Source organism: Thamnophis elegans, chromosome 4 (genome assembly GCF_009769535.1).
Source record: "Thamnophis elegans isolate rThaEle1 chromosome 4, rThaEle1.pri, whole genome shotgun sequence".
NCBI classification, from domain to species: domain Eukaryota; kingdom Metazoa; phylum Chordata; class Lepidosauria; order Squamata; family Colubridae; genus Thamnophis; species Thamnophis elegans.
Genome location: NC_045544.1, coordinates 138,015,392 through 138,031,335, shown reverse-complemented (window position 1 = coordinate 138,031,335; position 15,944 = coordinate 138,015,392). Strand labels below are relative to the sequence as shown.

General features: G+C 42.6%; 1 protein-coding gene across 2 annotated transcripts in view; it reads left to right on the top strand.

The window, feature by feature from the left end:
* Window positions 1-12,288: 12,288 nt before the first annotated feature.
* RAD51C (RAD51 paralog C) overlaps window positions 12,289-15,944 on the top strand; it is a 50,826-nt gene continuing 47,170 nt past the window's right edge. For both annotated transcript variants that reach the window (XM_032216868.1, XM_032216866.1), the window contains exon 1: window positions 12,289-12,503. In XM_032216868.1, coding sequence (XP_032072759.1) covers window positions 12,383-12,503 — 121 coding nt within the window. In that variant the 5' untranslated portion in view covers window positions 12,289-12,382. The remainder of the gene's footprint in view (window positions 12,504-15,944) is intronic.

The following is a 15,944-nucleotide window of genomic DNA, read 5'->3' as shown; positions in this document are numbered from 1 at the left end:
AACGAACCCTCCGTCGCTTCCACGGCGTCACCCGCAGCGACGGCTCTTCAGGTCACAGCGACCGACACTGTAATCACCAATGCTGCGCCGCGTCCTCCGTTGCCTCCGCACTAATAAGTCTCTAACACAACCCGCGGAATTTATTTTGAAAAATATTGATCCGGAGGGTATGTTATTCGCAAAAACAAAACACGAGAGAGCCCATAAGGCCTCCTGGTTTTTAGATTTGCATCGGGGAAACGGGACAACCAATCAGGTTTCATTTAGGGGCGGAGCTTCATTAACTCGCTTTCAATGCCTTCCATGCGCGCGTCTATTGCAATGAATGCCTTCAAATTCAATTCAAGTAAGTTTTGCAAACTTTGCCAATAAGAAGAGGCAGGATTTGGTGCAATTCTGGGATTTGCATTGGGGATCAGCAAAACCAACCTTCTTAATTTTTTTATTATTATTAATTTTTTTAAAAAATTTTAATTTAAAACAAATACAACATCCTTCTTTACATGCTATAGAAAGTGTATCAGTTGGTTACAAATAGACTTTTGCGCATCTCTTCCACAGTCAACAAACATAATTCATATTAACTCGAGCATTTTAACTCAAATATTCATACATGTCACCATCATCATATATCCATTTTCATTTGACTATAATTGTTATTAAAATAATAATAATAATAATAATAATAATAATCGCAAGATACCAGGATTTAAAAATCGAAATTCAACGACTATGGCACAAACCAGCAGTGGTAATTCCAGTGGTAATTGGCACACTGGGTGCTATTCCAAAAGCACTGGAATTACATTTAAAACAGTTAAAAATTGACAAAATCACCATCAGTCAAATGCAAAAAGCTGCACTGCTTGGATCTGCACGCATATTACGAAAATACGTTACGACGTCCTAGGCTCCTGGGTGGGCCCGACTAGTAACCAATGCCAAATCCGGCGAAACAACTGGCCGCTGTGATACAATTGTACAATAATAATAATAATAATAATAATATAATATAATAATAATAATAATAATAATAATAATAATTTTTGTTTCTTAAACAATACATGCCCACACCAGTGGGAAAACCAACCTTCTTAATTTTTATTGCACCTGGATTCATACCCAATTCATAACTTCTGATCTCAGCTGATCCCCAAACTAAGACATATGAAAAAGGAATTTTAAAAAATCACATTATAGCTGGATACTTGTCAACCTATGGCAACTCTCCATTGCATCACCCCTGGGGTGCATCATTTATGTTTGAGTGGGAGGAGGGGGGGCTGGACTAGAAGACCTTGCAAGGCCCCTTCCAGCTCATTCAATCATTCTATTATCTGGTGAACTGATAGTGCCCCGTTTACAGTCTGCGGATTCCACGTCCTTCGCCATCCTTCAAACCCCCTTTTTTTTCTTCTAGCCTTCACCGTAAATCAGGACCATGCGTGCAAAAAATAAAGGAAAACACTCCCGCAGATTTTGGGGGGGACCCGGGCAAAGGCAAGAATGGGAGGGCAGAAGGTTGCATCCGAGCACCGGTTTTGGAAAGTAAAAAGCGATGCGCCACGCAAAAATTCCCGAATCCTGCCGCGCCGAAATCCACCTTGCAATTGGGCAGCGCAAATAGCATGCAAGCCCTGTGTGCAAGGCCCTTTCTGCTTCCGCGAGCTCAGGAAAACAACAACAACACAACGAGGCACCCGTGTCTAAATGCATTTCACGTGTCCCCTGCTTGAGCAAAGTGGGGTTTGAACTAATCAGGGATTGGCAACTTTAAAGGCTCCAAGAGTGATTTTGGAACCTGTCTCCCACAGAAAAGGAAACACCTGGAGCCACAAAACCCTTTTGACTATCTAAAGCAGTGTTTCTCAACCTTGTCAACTTGAAGATGTCTGGACCTCAACTCCCAGAATTCCCCAGCCAGCATTCGCTGGCTGGGGAATTCTGGGAGTTAAAGTCCAGACATCTTCAAGTTGACAAGGTGAGAAACACTGATCTAAAGTGAAGGTAGCACTGCCTATATTATGTTTTTACCTTGAGGCTATGCATTGTAGGGAGTTAAAAACCTATCCCTCCGGCAGAGAAATGAAATCTCCTGGGAAATATTGAAAAAAGGCAGAATAGAGCCTTTTCAGTAGTAGCTCCGACCCTTTGGAACGATCTCCCCGTGGAGATTCGTACCCTCACCACCCTCCAGACCTTCCGCATAGCCCTCAAGATCTGGCTATCCCGTCAGGCCTGGGGTTAAAGATTATAGTCTGTCCCCACCCGAATGATGAATGAATGTTGCTTTTATTTTAATTATATGTTATTTATATATGTCATTGTGTGTCTTCCCGCCCTATCTGTTGTGAGTCTCCCCAGGGAAAAGGGCGGCCTATAAATAAATTTACCATTTACCATTTACCATTCCCTGGATCAGAAGTGGAGAAAACATGTTTTTAGGCACGAAGCAGACTCACTCTTAATAGCCCCCACCTTTGCCGATGGGCCATTTTAAAAAAAAAGGCCTGGGTCAGTCTATTCTACATAACAAAGATATCCCCCTTCGGCTCCAGCGGGATGGCATTAAGGCATGATAGGATTAGCCCTTTAGCCATCTCACCACAGGGCACCTGGGAAGAAGCGATGCTCAACCAAACCTGGACTCGAAGTACAGCCTAGAGAGTTGCCCCTGCATGGCCCCATGGGAGTCTGACAACCAAGCAGAACGCAAGATCAACATCAAAGGCCAGAGAGGGCATAAAGCCAGGGACTTTCAGCATCTCCTTCTCTCTCTTCTTCTTCACCCAACATCTGGAAGCATCTAATTCCCCTTTTTCTGTTCAGGAGCTCAAGCCAGATCTTGTCCACCATTAAACCATCTTTGCAAGCAGCCTCCGTGTCTCCAGTGTCTTTTTCCCCACTTGGAAGTGAATAGCAATAGCAATAGCAGTTAGACTTATATACCGCTTCATAGGGCTTTCAGCCCTCTCTAAGCGGTTTTACAGAGTCAGCATATTGCCCCCAACAACAATCCGGGTCCTCATTCTCGGAAGGATGGAAGGCTGAGTCAACCTTGAGCCGGTGAGATTTGAACAGCCGAACTGCTGAACTGCAGTCAGCTGAAGTAGCCTGCAGTGCTGCACTCTAACCATTGCGCCACCTCGGAACCCAGAAGGACATTTCTTCCAACAGGATTAAAAAAAAAAAACTATAGCGTGTTGCATTTATGAAATCAACGATTTCTGCTTGCCGGGAAAACAAATTTTTATTTCTGCATGCAACGAAAACATTTTGAACTCCGGGGTGGTGGTGGAGGAAGATGGGTCGAAAACCTCAATAAATCGCGTGCCGGTGGATATTGCACATTGGTAGTTGTGACGCGTATTTTGAGCGACAGGGCGCCGCAGCCGAGGGATGAAAGAGCCACATGCGCTCAAAATATTGAAGAACCAATAGTGTTGGACATATGGGAAAGAATCTGGGTAAGAAATGTAAAATTCACACAAGCACAAAACCTGAGAGAAAATTTTTATAAGATGTTTTATAGATGGCACTTAGATCCTAGAAAGCTGGCTTCTATGTACCGAATGTACAGCCTAAATGTTGGAGATGTGGTTCTCTCGATGCTACATATTTTCATATATGGTGGACTTGTCAAAAGGTTAAGGCATTTGGATAAAAATGTGGTGGATTATGCAAAATATCTTTAAAAGAAGGATAAAGTTTACTCCCCAGTTATTTTTACTAGGTATATGTACGGACTTTACAGTGGTAGAGACTAATTTGGTTCTGCACCTAATAACGGCAGCAAGACTGTTGGTGGCGCAATACTGGAAGAAGGAAGACTTGCCTACAACTCAAGAATGGACATTGAAAGTCACAAACCTAGCCGAGATGGCGAAAATATCGGCATATCTTAAAGACCATTCAAATGAGAGATATAAACGAGACTGGAAAAAATGGATTGACTATATACAAAACAAATATGGGACTAAGAAATTACAGATAGCCTATGCTTAAGATTAGGCAGTTGTGACATGTATTTTGAGCGACAGGGCGCCACAGCCGAGGGATGAAAGAGCCACATGCAGCTCCAGAGCTGCAGGTGGCAGTACCCTGGACCAGATGACCTCTAAGGTCCCTTCCAACTCTTGTTAAATCTTTGCTAGAGAAAACGCCTTTGGAAGAAAACAGGATTGACCCGCCAGTTTGCAACATGAAAGCGAAGCAACGGCGCAAAACACGCCCGCCTCTCCTTTTGCACGCCCCCTCCTGCTCACACCCAACCTCCCGTTACCTTTCTTGAGTAGCTTCTTCACTTTGACGTAGTTGCCTTGCTTGACGTAGTCATGTAGACGAGCTTCGGGACTCTCGACTTTCACTGTCCCGAGTTTGACCGGGCAGGGAACAGGAAGGGTATGGGCCATGCTCCCTGAAAATGGGGAGGGGAAAGAGACATTAAAAAGGCCCCTTTGCCAAAGATCATCCCCTTTGCAAGCTTCCATGAACCTCTGGGTCGTGTGAACGCATTTAACTCGTGTCTGCGCGTGCGCGCGACTCCCCAATCGGACCCTCGAGGTGGGGAGCAAGACTGGGGAAGTTTCCAGCGTCCAGGGTTTCTCGTGTCGTTGGGATACACCCGTTTTTTCTCACGGTGTGTGTGTGTGTGTTTAGAACACACGTGTAAATGGGTAGAGGGAAAAGGGGCATTGGGGGTTCTGGAGGGCATTCAAACGATCCTTCCGAAAGGCCGAGAAAATAAATGAGCAGAAATCATGAGAATGGCTGTGGGGTGCACAAATAGCGGGCGAGGGTTTTGATGCAATCTCTAGACTAGGAAGGAGATTTCCAGTACAGCCTTATAAAATATCCAGCTTTCCCGATCTTAGGCCTTTTAATACGATCATGACATTTAATTTAATAAATTAGGAAAGTTTAGCCTAAAAGGGATTGGTATGTTATATCTATATCTACCTCTAGTCATTCATACATCTATTGCATCACTCTCACTACAAATCTGTTTATCTACTATCTATCTATCCCTCCATATCCATCCATCTATTCATCTGTCTACCATATCCACTTACCTACCTACCTACCATATCTACCATATCTACCATATCTATCTATCTATCATCTATCTATCTATCTATCTATCTATCTATCTATCTATCTATCTATCTATCTATCTACCTACCTACCTACCTACCTACCTACCTACCTACCTACCTATCTATCTACCATATCTATCTATCTGTCCGTCCATCCATCCATATCTGTCAATACATCCACGTCTTTCTGTCTGTCTACCTATAATCTATCTATCTATCTTCTATCTCTATCTATCTATCTATCTATCTATCTATCTATCTATCTATCTATCTATCTATCTATCTATCTACCATATCTATCTGTCCGTCCATCCATCCATACCTGTCATCCACGTCTGTCTGTCTGTCTGTCTACCTATCATCTATCTATCATCTATCTATCTTCTATCTCTATCTATCTATCTATCTATCTATCTATCTATCATCTTCCTATCTATCTATCTATCTACCTACCTACCTACCTACCTACCTACCTATCTACCATATCTATCTATCTGTCCGTCCATCCATCCATCCATATCTGTCAATACATCCACGTCTGTCTGTCTGTCTGTCATCTATCTATCATCTATCTATCTATCTATCTATCTATCTATCTATCTATCTATCTATCTATCTATCTTCTATCTATCTATCATCTTCATATCTATCTATCTATCTATCTATCAATCATCTATCTATCTATCTATCTATCTATCTATCATCTTCATATCTATCTACCCACCTACCTACCTATCTACCATATCTATCTATCTGTCCATCCATCCATCCATATCTGTCAATACATTCATGTCTGTCTGTCTGTCTGTCTGCCTATCTACCTATCATCTATCTACCTATCTATCATCTATCTATCTATCATCTATTTCTCTATCTTCTATATCTATATCTAGCTCTGTCTCTATCTATCTGTCTATCATCTATCTATCAGTCTATGTTTGTATCTATATCTCTCAGTATCTATCATCTACCTCTATCTATATCTATCTATCTATCTATCTATCTATCTTCTATCTATCTATCTATCTATCTATCTATCTATCTATCAATCATCTACCTCTATATGTATATATGTATATATGTATGTATGTATGTATCTATCATCTATCTATCTATCTATCTATCTATCTATCTATCTATCTATCTATCTATCTATCATCTACCTCTATATGTATATATGTATGTATGTATGTATGTATGTATCTATCTATCTATCTATCTATCTATCTATCTATCTATCTATCTATCATCTACCTATGTATGTATGTATGTATGTATGTATCTATCTATCTATCCATCCATCCATCCATATCTATCAATGCATCCACATCTCTCTCTCTCTCTCTCCAACCATCCATCCATGTCTATCCATTTCTCCATATCTATCTTATCTATCCATTCATCCATCTATCTACATACCTTTCTCCATCTCTATCTATTCATCATCATCTCTCCATCTCTGTCTTCTATCAGCCACATCTCTATCCATCTCTCCCTCTCTCTCTCTCTCTCTCTCCATCCTCACCTGTCTCTCCTATCTATATCTACCTACCTATCGATCTTCCCCGCCCCTCAATCAATCAATCACCGCCCATCTCACTATCCAAAACGACTCTAGGCTCAGTTAGGGCGCAGATCAGAAGGAGGGTAAAAACTTTATATTGAGTTCCTAAATTTTAGGAAGTTTTATTCCGGATTGTCGCCCCCTCCCCATCTTCATGATTTCGGGATTTTTTTCATCTCTAGGGCTGTTGCCTTCTCCGGCTTTGGTTAACATGTTGGGGGTACCGCGTGGGCTGAACCCTAACCCTAACCCTTTCTCTCCTCTCCCCCCCTCCACCCCCAAACAGATCTCCGATCTCTCTCTGCGCCACCAGCCCCGCTCCGCTTCTCCGCTTCGTCCCCCTTCCCCGCAAAAAAGAAAACCTCCATTCGCCCCGCTCCCTCCTTTCTCCCGGTCACCCCACGCACCTCGGCGGCTGACTTTTGCTTTTTTAACCCCAACTGCCGAGGATTTCAGTTGAGGCCGGCGGATGCCGTCACCGCGTTCTCTTCCCCGCTGCGTAACTGCTTGCAAACGAGGAGGCGGGAAGGAAGGTGGAGCAGAGCGAAATCGGGGTGCGATTCCACACGCATCCCCCCTCCGTAGGGTGCGTGCAAAGATTTGCACCCCCGGGTTGTGTTTGCACAGATTTACACCCCCGGGTTGTGTTTGCACGGGGAAAGCGTGCGGAATAGCAATAATAGCAATAACAATAGCAATAACAGTAGACTTATATACCGCTTCATAGGGCTTTCAGCCCTCTCTAAGCGGTTTACAGAGTCAGCATATCGCCCCCAACAACAATCCGGGTCCTCATTTTACCCACCTCGGAAGGATGGAAGGCTGAGTCAACCCTGAGCCGGTGAGATTTGAACCGCTGAACTGCTGATCTAGCAGTCAGCCTGCAGTGCTGCATTTAACCACCGCGCCACCTTGGCAAAGATTTGCACCCCCTTGTGTTTGCACAGATTTACATCCCCGGGTTGTGTTTACACGGGGAAAGCGTGCGGAAGGGTGCGTGCAAAGATTTGCACCCCCGGGTTGGGTGCGTACAAAGATTTGCACCCCAGGCTGTGTTTGCACGGGAAAAGCGTGCGGAATTGGGGTTGCACAAATGTGTGGCAGCGAAGCATTTTTTTTGCAAAAACCGTCTCTGCGATTTCTGCACACCTGACAGAAGAAGTCGGTTGCCATTAGAAAGGCATGCCTGTTTCCCACCATTTGGGGGATTTCTTTAAAAAAAAAACACGTTATTAATTCATTCATTGTTATGACGGAGTATAGGAATCAATATGAATCTATATTTGCTCCTGCTTGTATTCTTGTATACTGTCAGAAATGAGTTGTTTTCTAGCCTAGCAAATTGGAGCCTTCATACTGGGATGGCATTACTGCAAATATTATAGCAATAGCAATAGCAGTTAGACTTATATACCGCTTCATCGGGCTTTCAGCCCTCTCTAAGCAGTTTACAGAGTCAGCATATTGCCCCCAACAACAATCCGGGTCCTCATTTTACCCACCTCGGAAGGATGGAAGGCTGAGTCAACCTTGAGCGGGTGAGATTTGAACAGCCGAACTGCAGTCAGCTGAAGTAGCCTGCAGTGCTGCATTTAACCACTGCGCCACCTCGGCTTATCTGGTGTCAGCTTCTATTCTTGGCTTCGAAGCTAGGCACATTCTTGAAAACGCAGAAGAAATTGTTACACGGGAATATCAGGCCCCATAGAGAAAGGAACAGTAAGGTTTTTGAATTCAGCTCAGAATCTGATAATTCCAATGACACTCGGAACAACGAGGCTACTGATAATCAGTTTTTATTTTCTGCAGAAAGCAAAAAGATGTTTTTGTCTCCCACCTTAACAGAGAGAGAGAGAGAAAGAGAGAAAGAGAGAGAGAGAGATTCACCCTCCAGGCGTGGAAAAAACAACTTTGACAAACTTCTTATAGCCTTTACACAGCTTGCACAGATCTTCATAGTGTTAGAAACATTATTGTTTTGCAAGCCTCATCTAGAGTCTCACTCCCTTTGGCATTTCAGTGGCTGGGGGAAACAGCTGGCACCTTACATTTTAATTTATTTGCCGGCTGTTTCGCCCTGGGGCTGGTCTAGGCGGCTGACAATCATTTTAAAAAGGAGGATAATGAAATTGTGGACATAAAGGTGCTTTTTTTTCCCCCAAGAAGCAATTGGACTTTCTTGGTTTTTTTCTTTGAAGACGTTTCACTTCTTCCAGAAGCTTCTTTAAAAAAAAAGTTTTTATTTTTTTATTTTTCATGCATACATTCACAGATATACGATCTCATAATACATATTATCTTTTAATATTTATAACAATCGGTTCCTCCTCCTGAAATTAAAGTTAAAAATGTAATCGAGATTACTTTCCTGCCATCCCCTACACCAGGGGTGTCCGAACTTGGGAACTTTAAGACTTATGGACTTCAACTCCCAGAATTCCCCAGCCAGCCAGACTTCTGGACTTCAACTCCCAGAATTCCCCAGCCAGTCAGACCTATAGACTTCAACTCCCAGAATTCGCCAGTCAGACTTCTAAACTTCAACTCCCAGAATTCCCCAGCCAGCCAGACCTCTGGACTTCAACTCCCAGAATTCCTCAGCCAGCCAGACTTCTGGACTTCAACTCCCAGAATTCCCCACCCAGCCAGCCAACCAGACCTGTGGACTTCAACTCCCAGAATTCCCCACACAGCCAGACTTGTGGACTTCAACTCCCAGAATTCCCCAGCCAGCCAGACCTGTGGACTTCAACTCCCAGAATTCCCCAGCCAGCCAGACCTGTGGACTTCAACTCACAGAATTCCCCAGCCAGCCAGATTTCTGGACTTCAACTCCCAGAATTCCCCATGCTGGCTGGGGAATTCTGGGAGTTGAAGTCCACAAGTCTTAAAAGTTCCCAAGTTTGGTCACCCCTGCCCTGCACCCATCTTGTTTTACAACAACCTTACTTCTTCTCCTTCCTTTCTCCTTCCCTCCCTTCTTCTCTCCTTCTCTACTGCTTTCCCCCTCTCCTTTCCCTTCCTCTCCCCCCTTCCTCTCCTCCTCTTCCCTTTCCTACTTACTCTTACTTCCCCTCCATTTCTTCCTCTCCTTTCCCCTTTCTTCTTTTCCTTTCCTTTCTCCTCTCCTCTTTCTACTTTTCCTTCTATTCCTCTCTCCATCCTCTCTTTCCGTTGTTATAGGTACACATTTTCCTCAATCTGGTGTATTTTCGCAAACCGTCACCCAAGAGAAGTTTCTTCAGTTCTACCTGGATGGTGGGGGGATCCAGTCAGAGCCGAAGAAGCTTCTTGGATGGGAAGGAAAAAGTCTTCAAAGAAAAAACAAAAAAAAATCCAGTTGCCTCTTGAAAAAAAGCATCTTTGGGGCCGGATGATGGAGAATATCTACAGAGACAAACAGAGAAGTAAAAATAGAGAGAGGGAGGAAGAAAGGGAGAAATGGAGAGAGAGAGGGAGGGGGAGAGAAGAGGGGAGGGAAAAGAGAGAAAAATGAAGAGAAGGGAGAGATAGAGAAGAGGAGGAGGGGGGACAAATGGAGAGAAGAGACGGAGGGATGGAGAGAAGGGAGGGAGACAAAAAGAGGGAGGGAGGGAGGGAGAGAGAGAGTTAAGTAGAACTTCCATATTCAGGCCAGTTCTATCTTTAAATGCCAGGTTTGGGCTAGGCAAGAATTTTGGGCTTTAAAAACATGGGTTATCAAGTCCAGCTGATTCAGAGAAGGTAGAAAGGACTCAAAACTCTGCACATTTATATACTTTATTCATTAAACATGAAACTCAGCCAACTGAACATTCAAAAATGCATTGCAAATACCAGTGACTGGTGCTAATGGTTGATACGGTTTGCTGCCAGCGTCCTAGGTATCAACCAAGGACCTTCTTCAAATATAAGATGTTCCGAGTGGCGCGGTTTTTTGCAGTTCTGCTGGTGTTATTGCAAGAAGCTGCAATTTGTGGATGTATCTTGTAAAATAATAATAATAATAATAATAATAATTATTATTATTATTATTATACAATTGTATCACAGCGGCCAGTTGTTTCGCCGGATTTGGCATTGGTTACTAGTCGGGCCCCACCCAGGGGCCTAGGACATCATAACGTATTTTTGTAATATGCGTGCAGTTCCAAGCAGTGCGGCTTTTTGCATTTGACTGATGGTGATTTTGTCAATTTTTAACTGTTTTAAATGTAATTCCAGTGCTTTTGGAATAGCACCCAGTGTGCCAATTACCACTGGAATTATCACTGCTGGTTTGTGCCATAGTCGTTGAATTTCGATTTTTAAGTCCTGGTATCTTGCGATTTTTTCATGTTCCTTCTCGGCGACCCTGCTATCACCTGGTATTGCGATGTCTATGATTGTGACCTTATTTTTCTCAACCAGTGTGATGTCTGGTGTATTATGCGCCAGTATTTTGTCGGTTTGTATACGGAAATCCCACAAGATCTTGACCATCTGATTTTCGGTGACTTTTTCAGGCTGATGTTCCCACCAGTTTGTTGCTGTTTTAATATTATAATTTTTGCACAAATTCCAATGGATCATTTGTGCTACTGAATTGTGCCGCAATTTATAATCAGTCTGCGCGATTTTTTTACAGCGGCTGAGTATGTGATCAACAGTTTCAACAGTTTCTTTGCAAAGTCTGCATTTGGCATCATCAGAGGATTTTTCGATTTTGGCCTTAATGGCATTTGTGCGGATAGCTTGTTCTTGCGCAGCCAGGATTAGTGACTCTGTTTCTTTCTTTAATGTACCTGTTGTTAACCATAACCAAGTTTGTTCACTGTCCACTTTATCTTTTATTTTTTCCAGAAATTGGCCATGCAGTGCTTTGTTCTGCCAACTCTCCATTCTTGATTTTATCACATCTTTTCTGTATTCTTGTTTCGTCTGTTGGGCCTTCAGTAGATTTTTGTTCTTTACTTCGATTAATAGATGTTCTATTATTATTATTATTTTGTACCAATGGAAGAAGCTTGCGAGTGCCACAGAGTTTCTCTCTGGAGGAAGCATTCTGTTGGATTTGAAACTTTGCATATTTTACTGCATTTTTTGTTGTCTGGGTCTGGTTCCTTATCCAGGCACCTATCCAATTTTGCCCCATTTTGCAACCTTTTCTTGCCACAAGTGAATCCTTGCCGTTGTGAACTTGATAACATGGTCGTTAAGTGAAGCTGGCGTCTCCATTGACTTTTACTTTTTGGAACTCTGCAAAAAGTGACCTCTGCAACCTCATAAATCAGTTAGAAAGCATTTGAATTTTTGGCTCTGCTGCACCGGCCATAAGTGTGAAAAACACTCACCGGTCACTTTTTTCAGTGCCATTTGGTCACTAAGCAGGTGGTGAGACTGCACCATAGTTCGACTTCAACTCCCAGAATCCCGTTCGGGATGCGCGCGCATTGTCGTCTCAGCAATGGTCTGGACTTCAACTCCCAGAATCCTTTCCAGCGGTCGTCTGCTTGAGTGAGCATGTCGAGAAGCTGTTACCTCCGCAAGGGATTGGAACTTCAACTCCCAGAATCCTCTCCAGCTCACTCCAGCGGGCCTAAAGCGGAAAGCCCTCCGCCGCCCCCGCCAGTAGCTGGATTCCAATCACGCCCCCCTGGGTTATTTCTTCGGCGCAGGCGCACTATCCGGGAGGTTTCTGGGAGTTGAAGTCCAGCGCCTCAGGAAGGCGTTGAAGCATGGACGATCCCCGTTCTTTTCCCTCATGGAGCTCAGGGATTTGGGCACCTTCCCCTTACCGCCGGCTTGGCGGGCGAAGCTAACGGCCGCCGGTTTCCAAACCGCCCAAGAGGTGCTGGAGGTCGGGCCTTGCCAGCTGAGCAAAGGTATCGCGGCGGGCTGAGGGAAAACCGGTTTTCCCGCCAAAAAACCAACTTCGCCAATTTGGGTCAAACTGAACTTTATTCTTCGGATCTTTCCTCACGACCACCTTAATCTCCACAGGGAGGGTTTCGTCTTCTTGTCCTCCGTCTTTTGAATCGCTTGATGTCTTTTTCGGGAGAAAGTTTTTGAACTCGGATGGGTTTCTGGGCCTTTTAAGTAAACCGAACACCTTTTTTCGTGAGAGGATTTAACAATCCCGCTTCTTGTCAGCCAGAGCTTTGTGTGGCGGTGGAGGAGATTTTTTTTGGAGCCCCTTAAAATTGTGTGCATGTATGTGTGTGTGTATGTTTGACATGCATAACTTTATATAACATTCCCCCTCCCTAAAATTCTCTTAGCTATATTCACTAGAAGTAGATCTCTGAGTGTGTGCTTTTGTTGTATATTATACAACTAGCGATAACCCGGCGCTGCCCCGGTATTTATTTATAGAGGGGAAATGTCCAAACCAAACTTAATTTCTCATGTTGGATTTTTCCCCCTTACCAGAGGGAGCCCTCTTGTGGAGTACTGTGAAGCCGTCACCATGGCAACTCCACTGCGCTGTACAGTAGAAGTCAGTACAGTAGAAGCTATTTTAAGAAATAACAGGCTGTTTCTTAACAGAACACTCGCCCCACAGGGTTTTAGGGGTGTCTTACCCCCACAGGATTTGTCTCCACAAAGTATTTATTTATTTAGCCATCCCTAATCTGGCTGCCATTATTGAATTTACAATCAATTCCTTTTTTTGGTTTCATTTATATCCTGTTTTTCCACCAGCAACAGTAATGCAATCCTTGCTGACACTTATTTATTTATTTATTTATTAGACTTATATACCGCTTCATAGGGCTATCGGCCCTCTCTAAGGGGTTTACAAAATTTTTAGCAAATTGAGTCAGCAACTTGCCCCCACAGTCCGGGTCCTCATTTCACCCACCTCGGAAGGATGGAAGGCTGAGTCGACCTTGAGCCGGTGAGATTTGAACCGCTGAACTGCAGATCACAGTCAGCTAAAGTGGCCTGCAGTGCTGCACCCTAACCACTGCGCCACCTCGGCTCTTAAAGTAAGTCATCTGTGTACCAAGTTTGATTGAAATTGGAGGCTTTTATGCTGGAACACACACACACACACACAGCCATTTTTATACATAGATAAACAAACTGTAGAAGGGCAGAACATGAATAAGCAATGGTATGAAGGAAAAATATAAAGCTTTCATAAAATTAATTGACATATTTTCTTAGGCATTGATATATCTAAAAATTCCTCTTATTCCTCATTTTATTTCTGCTTTAAAACTTCCTGTTTTTTTTAATGAAAACTAAAGCATGGCATGATAGCAAACATACACACACATACCCATTTGTGTGGAAGAGTAAATGGGTGAATGACTGTAGTAAACATGTACTCTGTGTGTGTGTGTGTGTGTGTGTGTGTACGTACGTACGTACACACACATATTTATATAGAAGGGTAAATCTCTGATCTTGATGACCGACCCAGATTGGGTCTTAATTCACCCTCCTTTGGTATACTGGCACAAGTGAATGAATGTAGTAGTAAACATATTGTATCAGGAATGGGGGCACTCATCGATTTTTATCATGATTTTTTGTTTTATTTTTATTATTTCTTATATTATTGTGAGCCACAGAGAGTCCGGAGTTATAGAAGTTTAATAAATTGGTAGTAGTAACAGTAAAGGATTAGTAAAAAGTCAGTCTTTCTCCAATCAAGTCCAGCTCCTGCTGCCCTATAGGAATATCTAGCTGGGCATAAGAAATAAAATCAATATTGCTTATTTGCTACTTGTTACCATATAGTCCCAGGAATTGAATTCTAATGGATGAAACATTCATACTATAATATATGCCAGTGTTTCTCAACCTTGTCAACTTGAAGATGTCTGGACTTCAACTCCCAGAATTCCTCAGCCAGCATTCGCGAATGCTGGCTGAGGAATTCTGGGAGTTGAAGTCCAGACATCTTCAAGTTGACAAGGTTGAGAAACACTGATATATGCAATATAAACCCCACACATTAGATATATATACACTATATATAATGCACATATATAGTATACTAGAGTGGAGCTGAAAGGCAAAAGGGAAGCAGTATGCTCTCCCACATTTGGGCATACTAGGTGCTTTGACAAAACATCTAATCATTCTCCTGGCTCAGCTGATAAGGGAGGTAAGCTTGTGGCTTAGAGTTATTATAATTGCCTAACATATAAAATAGCCCAAATTCATAATCCCAGTAAGGGTATGGCTAGCTCATGAGAACTAAATAGCTTGAAATAGATCTATACTAGTCTCCATTTATTTATCAGAAAAAAAAATGTAATAGTATACTATATATATCAGTGGTGGGTTTCAAAAAATTTTCGAACCTACTCTGGGTGTAGCCTTTGTGGGAGTGGCTTGCCAGCCATGTGACCTGGTAGGAGTGGCTTGCTGGCCATGAGGACCCAGATTGTTGGGGGCAATATGCTGACTCTGTAAACCGCTTAGAGAGGGCTGAAAGCCCTATGAAGCGGTATATAAGTCTACTGCTATTGCTATTGCTATGTGTTTTCTTTCTCTGTCTCTCTCTCTCTCTCTTTCCTTCCTTTTGTCTCTCTGTCCCTTTTTCTTTTTTTCTTTCACCTCTCTCACTTTTTCTTTTTTCTTTTTTTATTTCTTTCTTTCTTTCTTTCCCTTTCTCTCGCTGTGTGAGTCTGTCTGTCTGTCTCTGTGTGTGTGTGTAGTGGGTTTCAAAAATTTGACGAACCGGTTCTACCGAACTGGTGCGAACTGGTAGGAACCCACCTCTGATATATATATATAATTTAATACTATACACATAGTATGTGTGTGTATATGTGCATGTGTGAGCGAGTGCATCATGGATCTGGCCATCTATTAAAACAGATCCCCCCCCCCTGGTTTCTACATGAATCTGAAGCAAAATGCCTCTGTTGAAGGAGTCAATTCCTAACATGAGTTCAAAGAATCTTGTGTCACTTTCTGCATTTTTATGGCATTTTATAAACTGTAATGTAAGATACATTAATGTCTATGGTGACAAAACAAATTGGAGAATAAACCTGGTGGATTTTGCACTGTTATCTTCGTCAACCACAAGGTGATGCTATCATGCCATGCTTCAGTTTTCATTTAACAAAGAAACAGGTGGGTTTAAAGAAGCAGAAATAAAATGAGGAATAAAAGGGAATTTTAGATATATCAATACCCTAAGAAAATATGTCAATGACTTTTATGAAAGCTATATATTTTTCCTTCGTACCGGTTGTTTATTCATGCTCTGCCCTTCTCTTCTACAATTGTTTATTAATATATAAAAATACAGTTATAACAAACATGTTGAAACATTTCTAGGAATTAAAAAGCAAGTT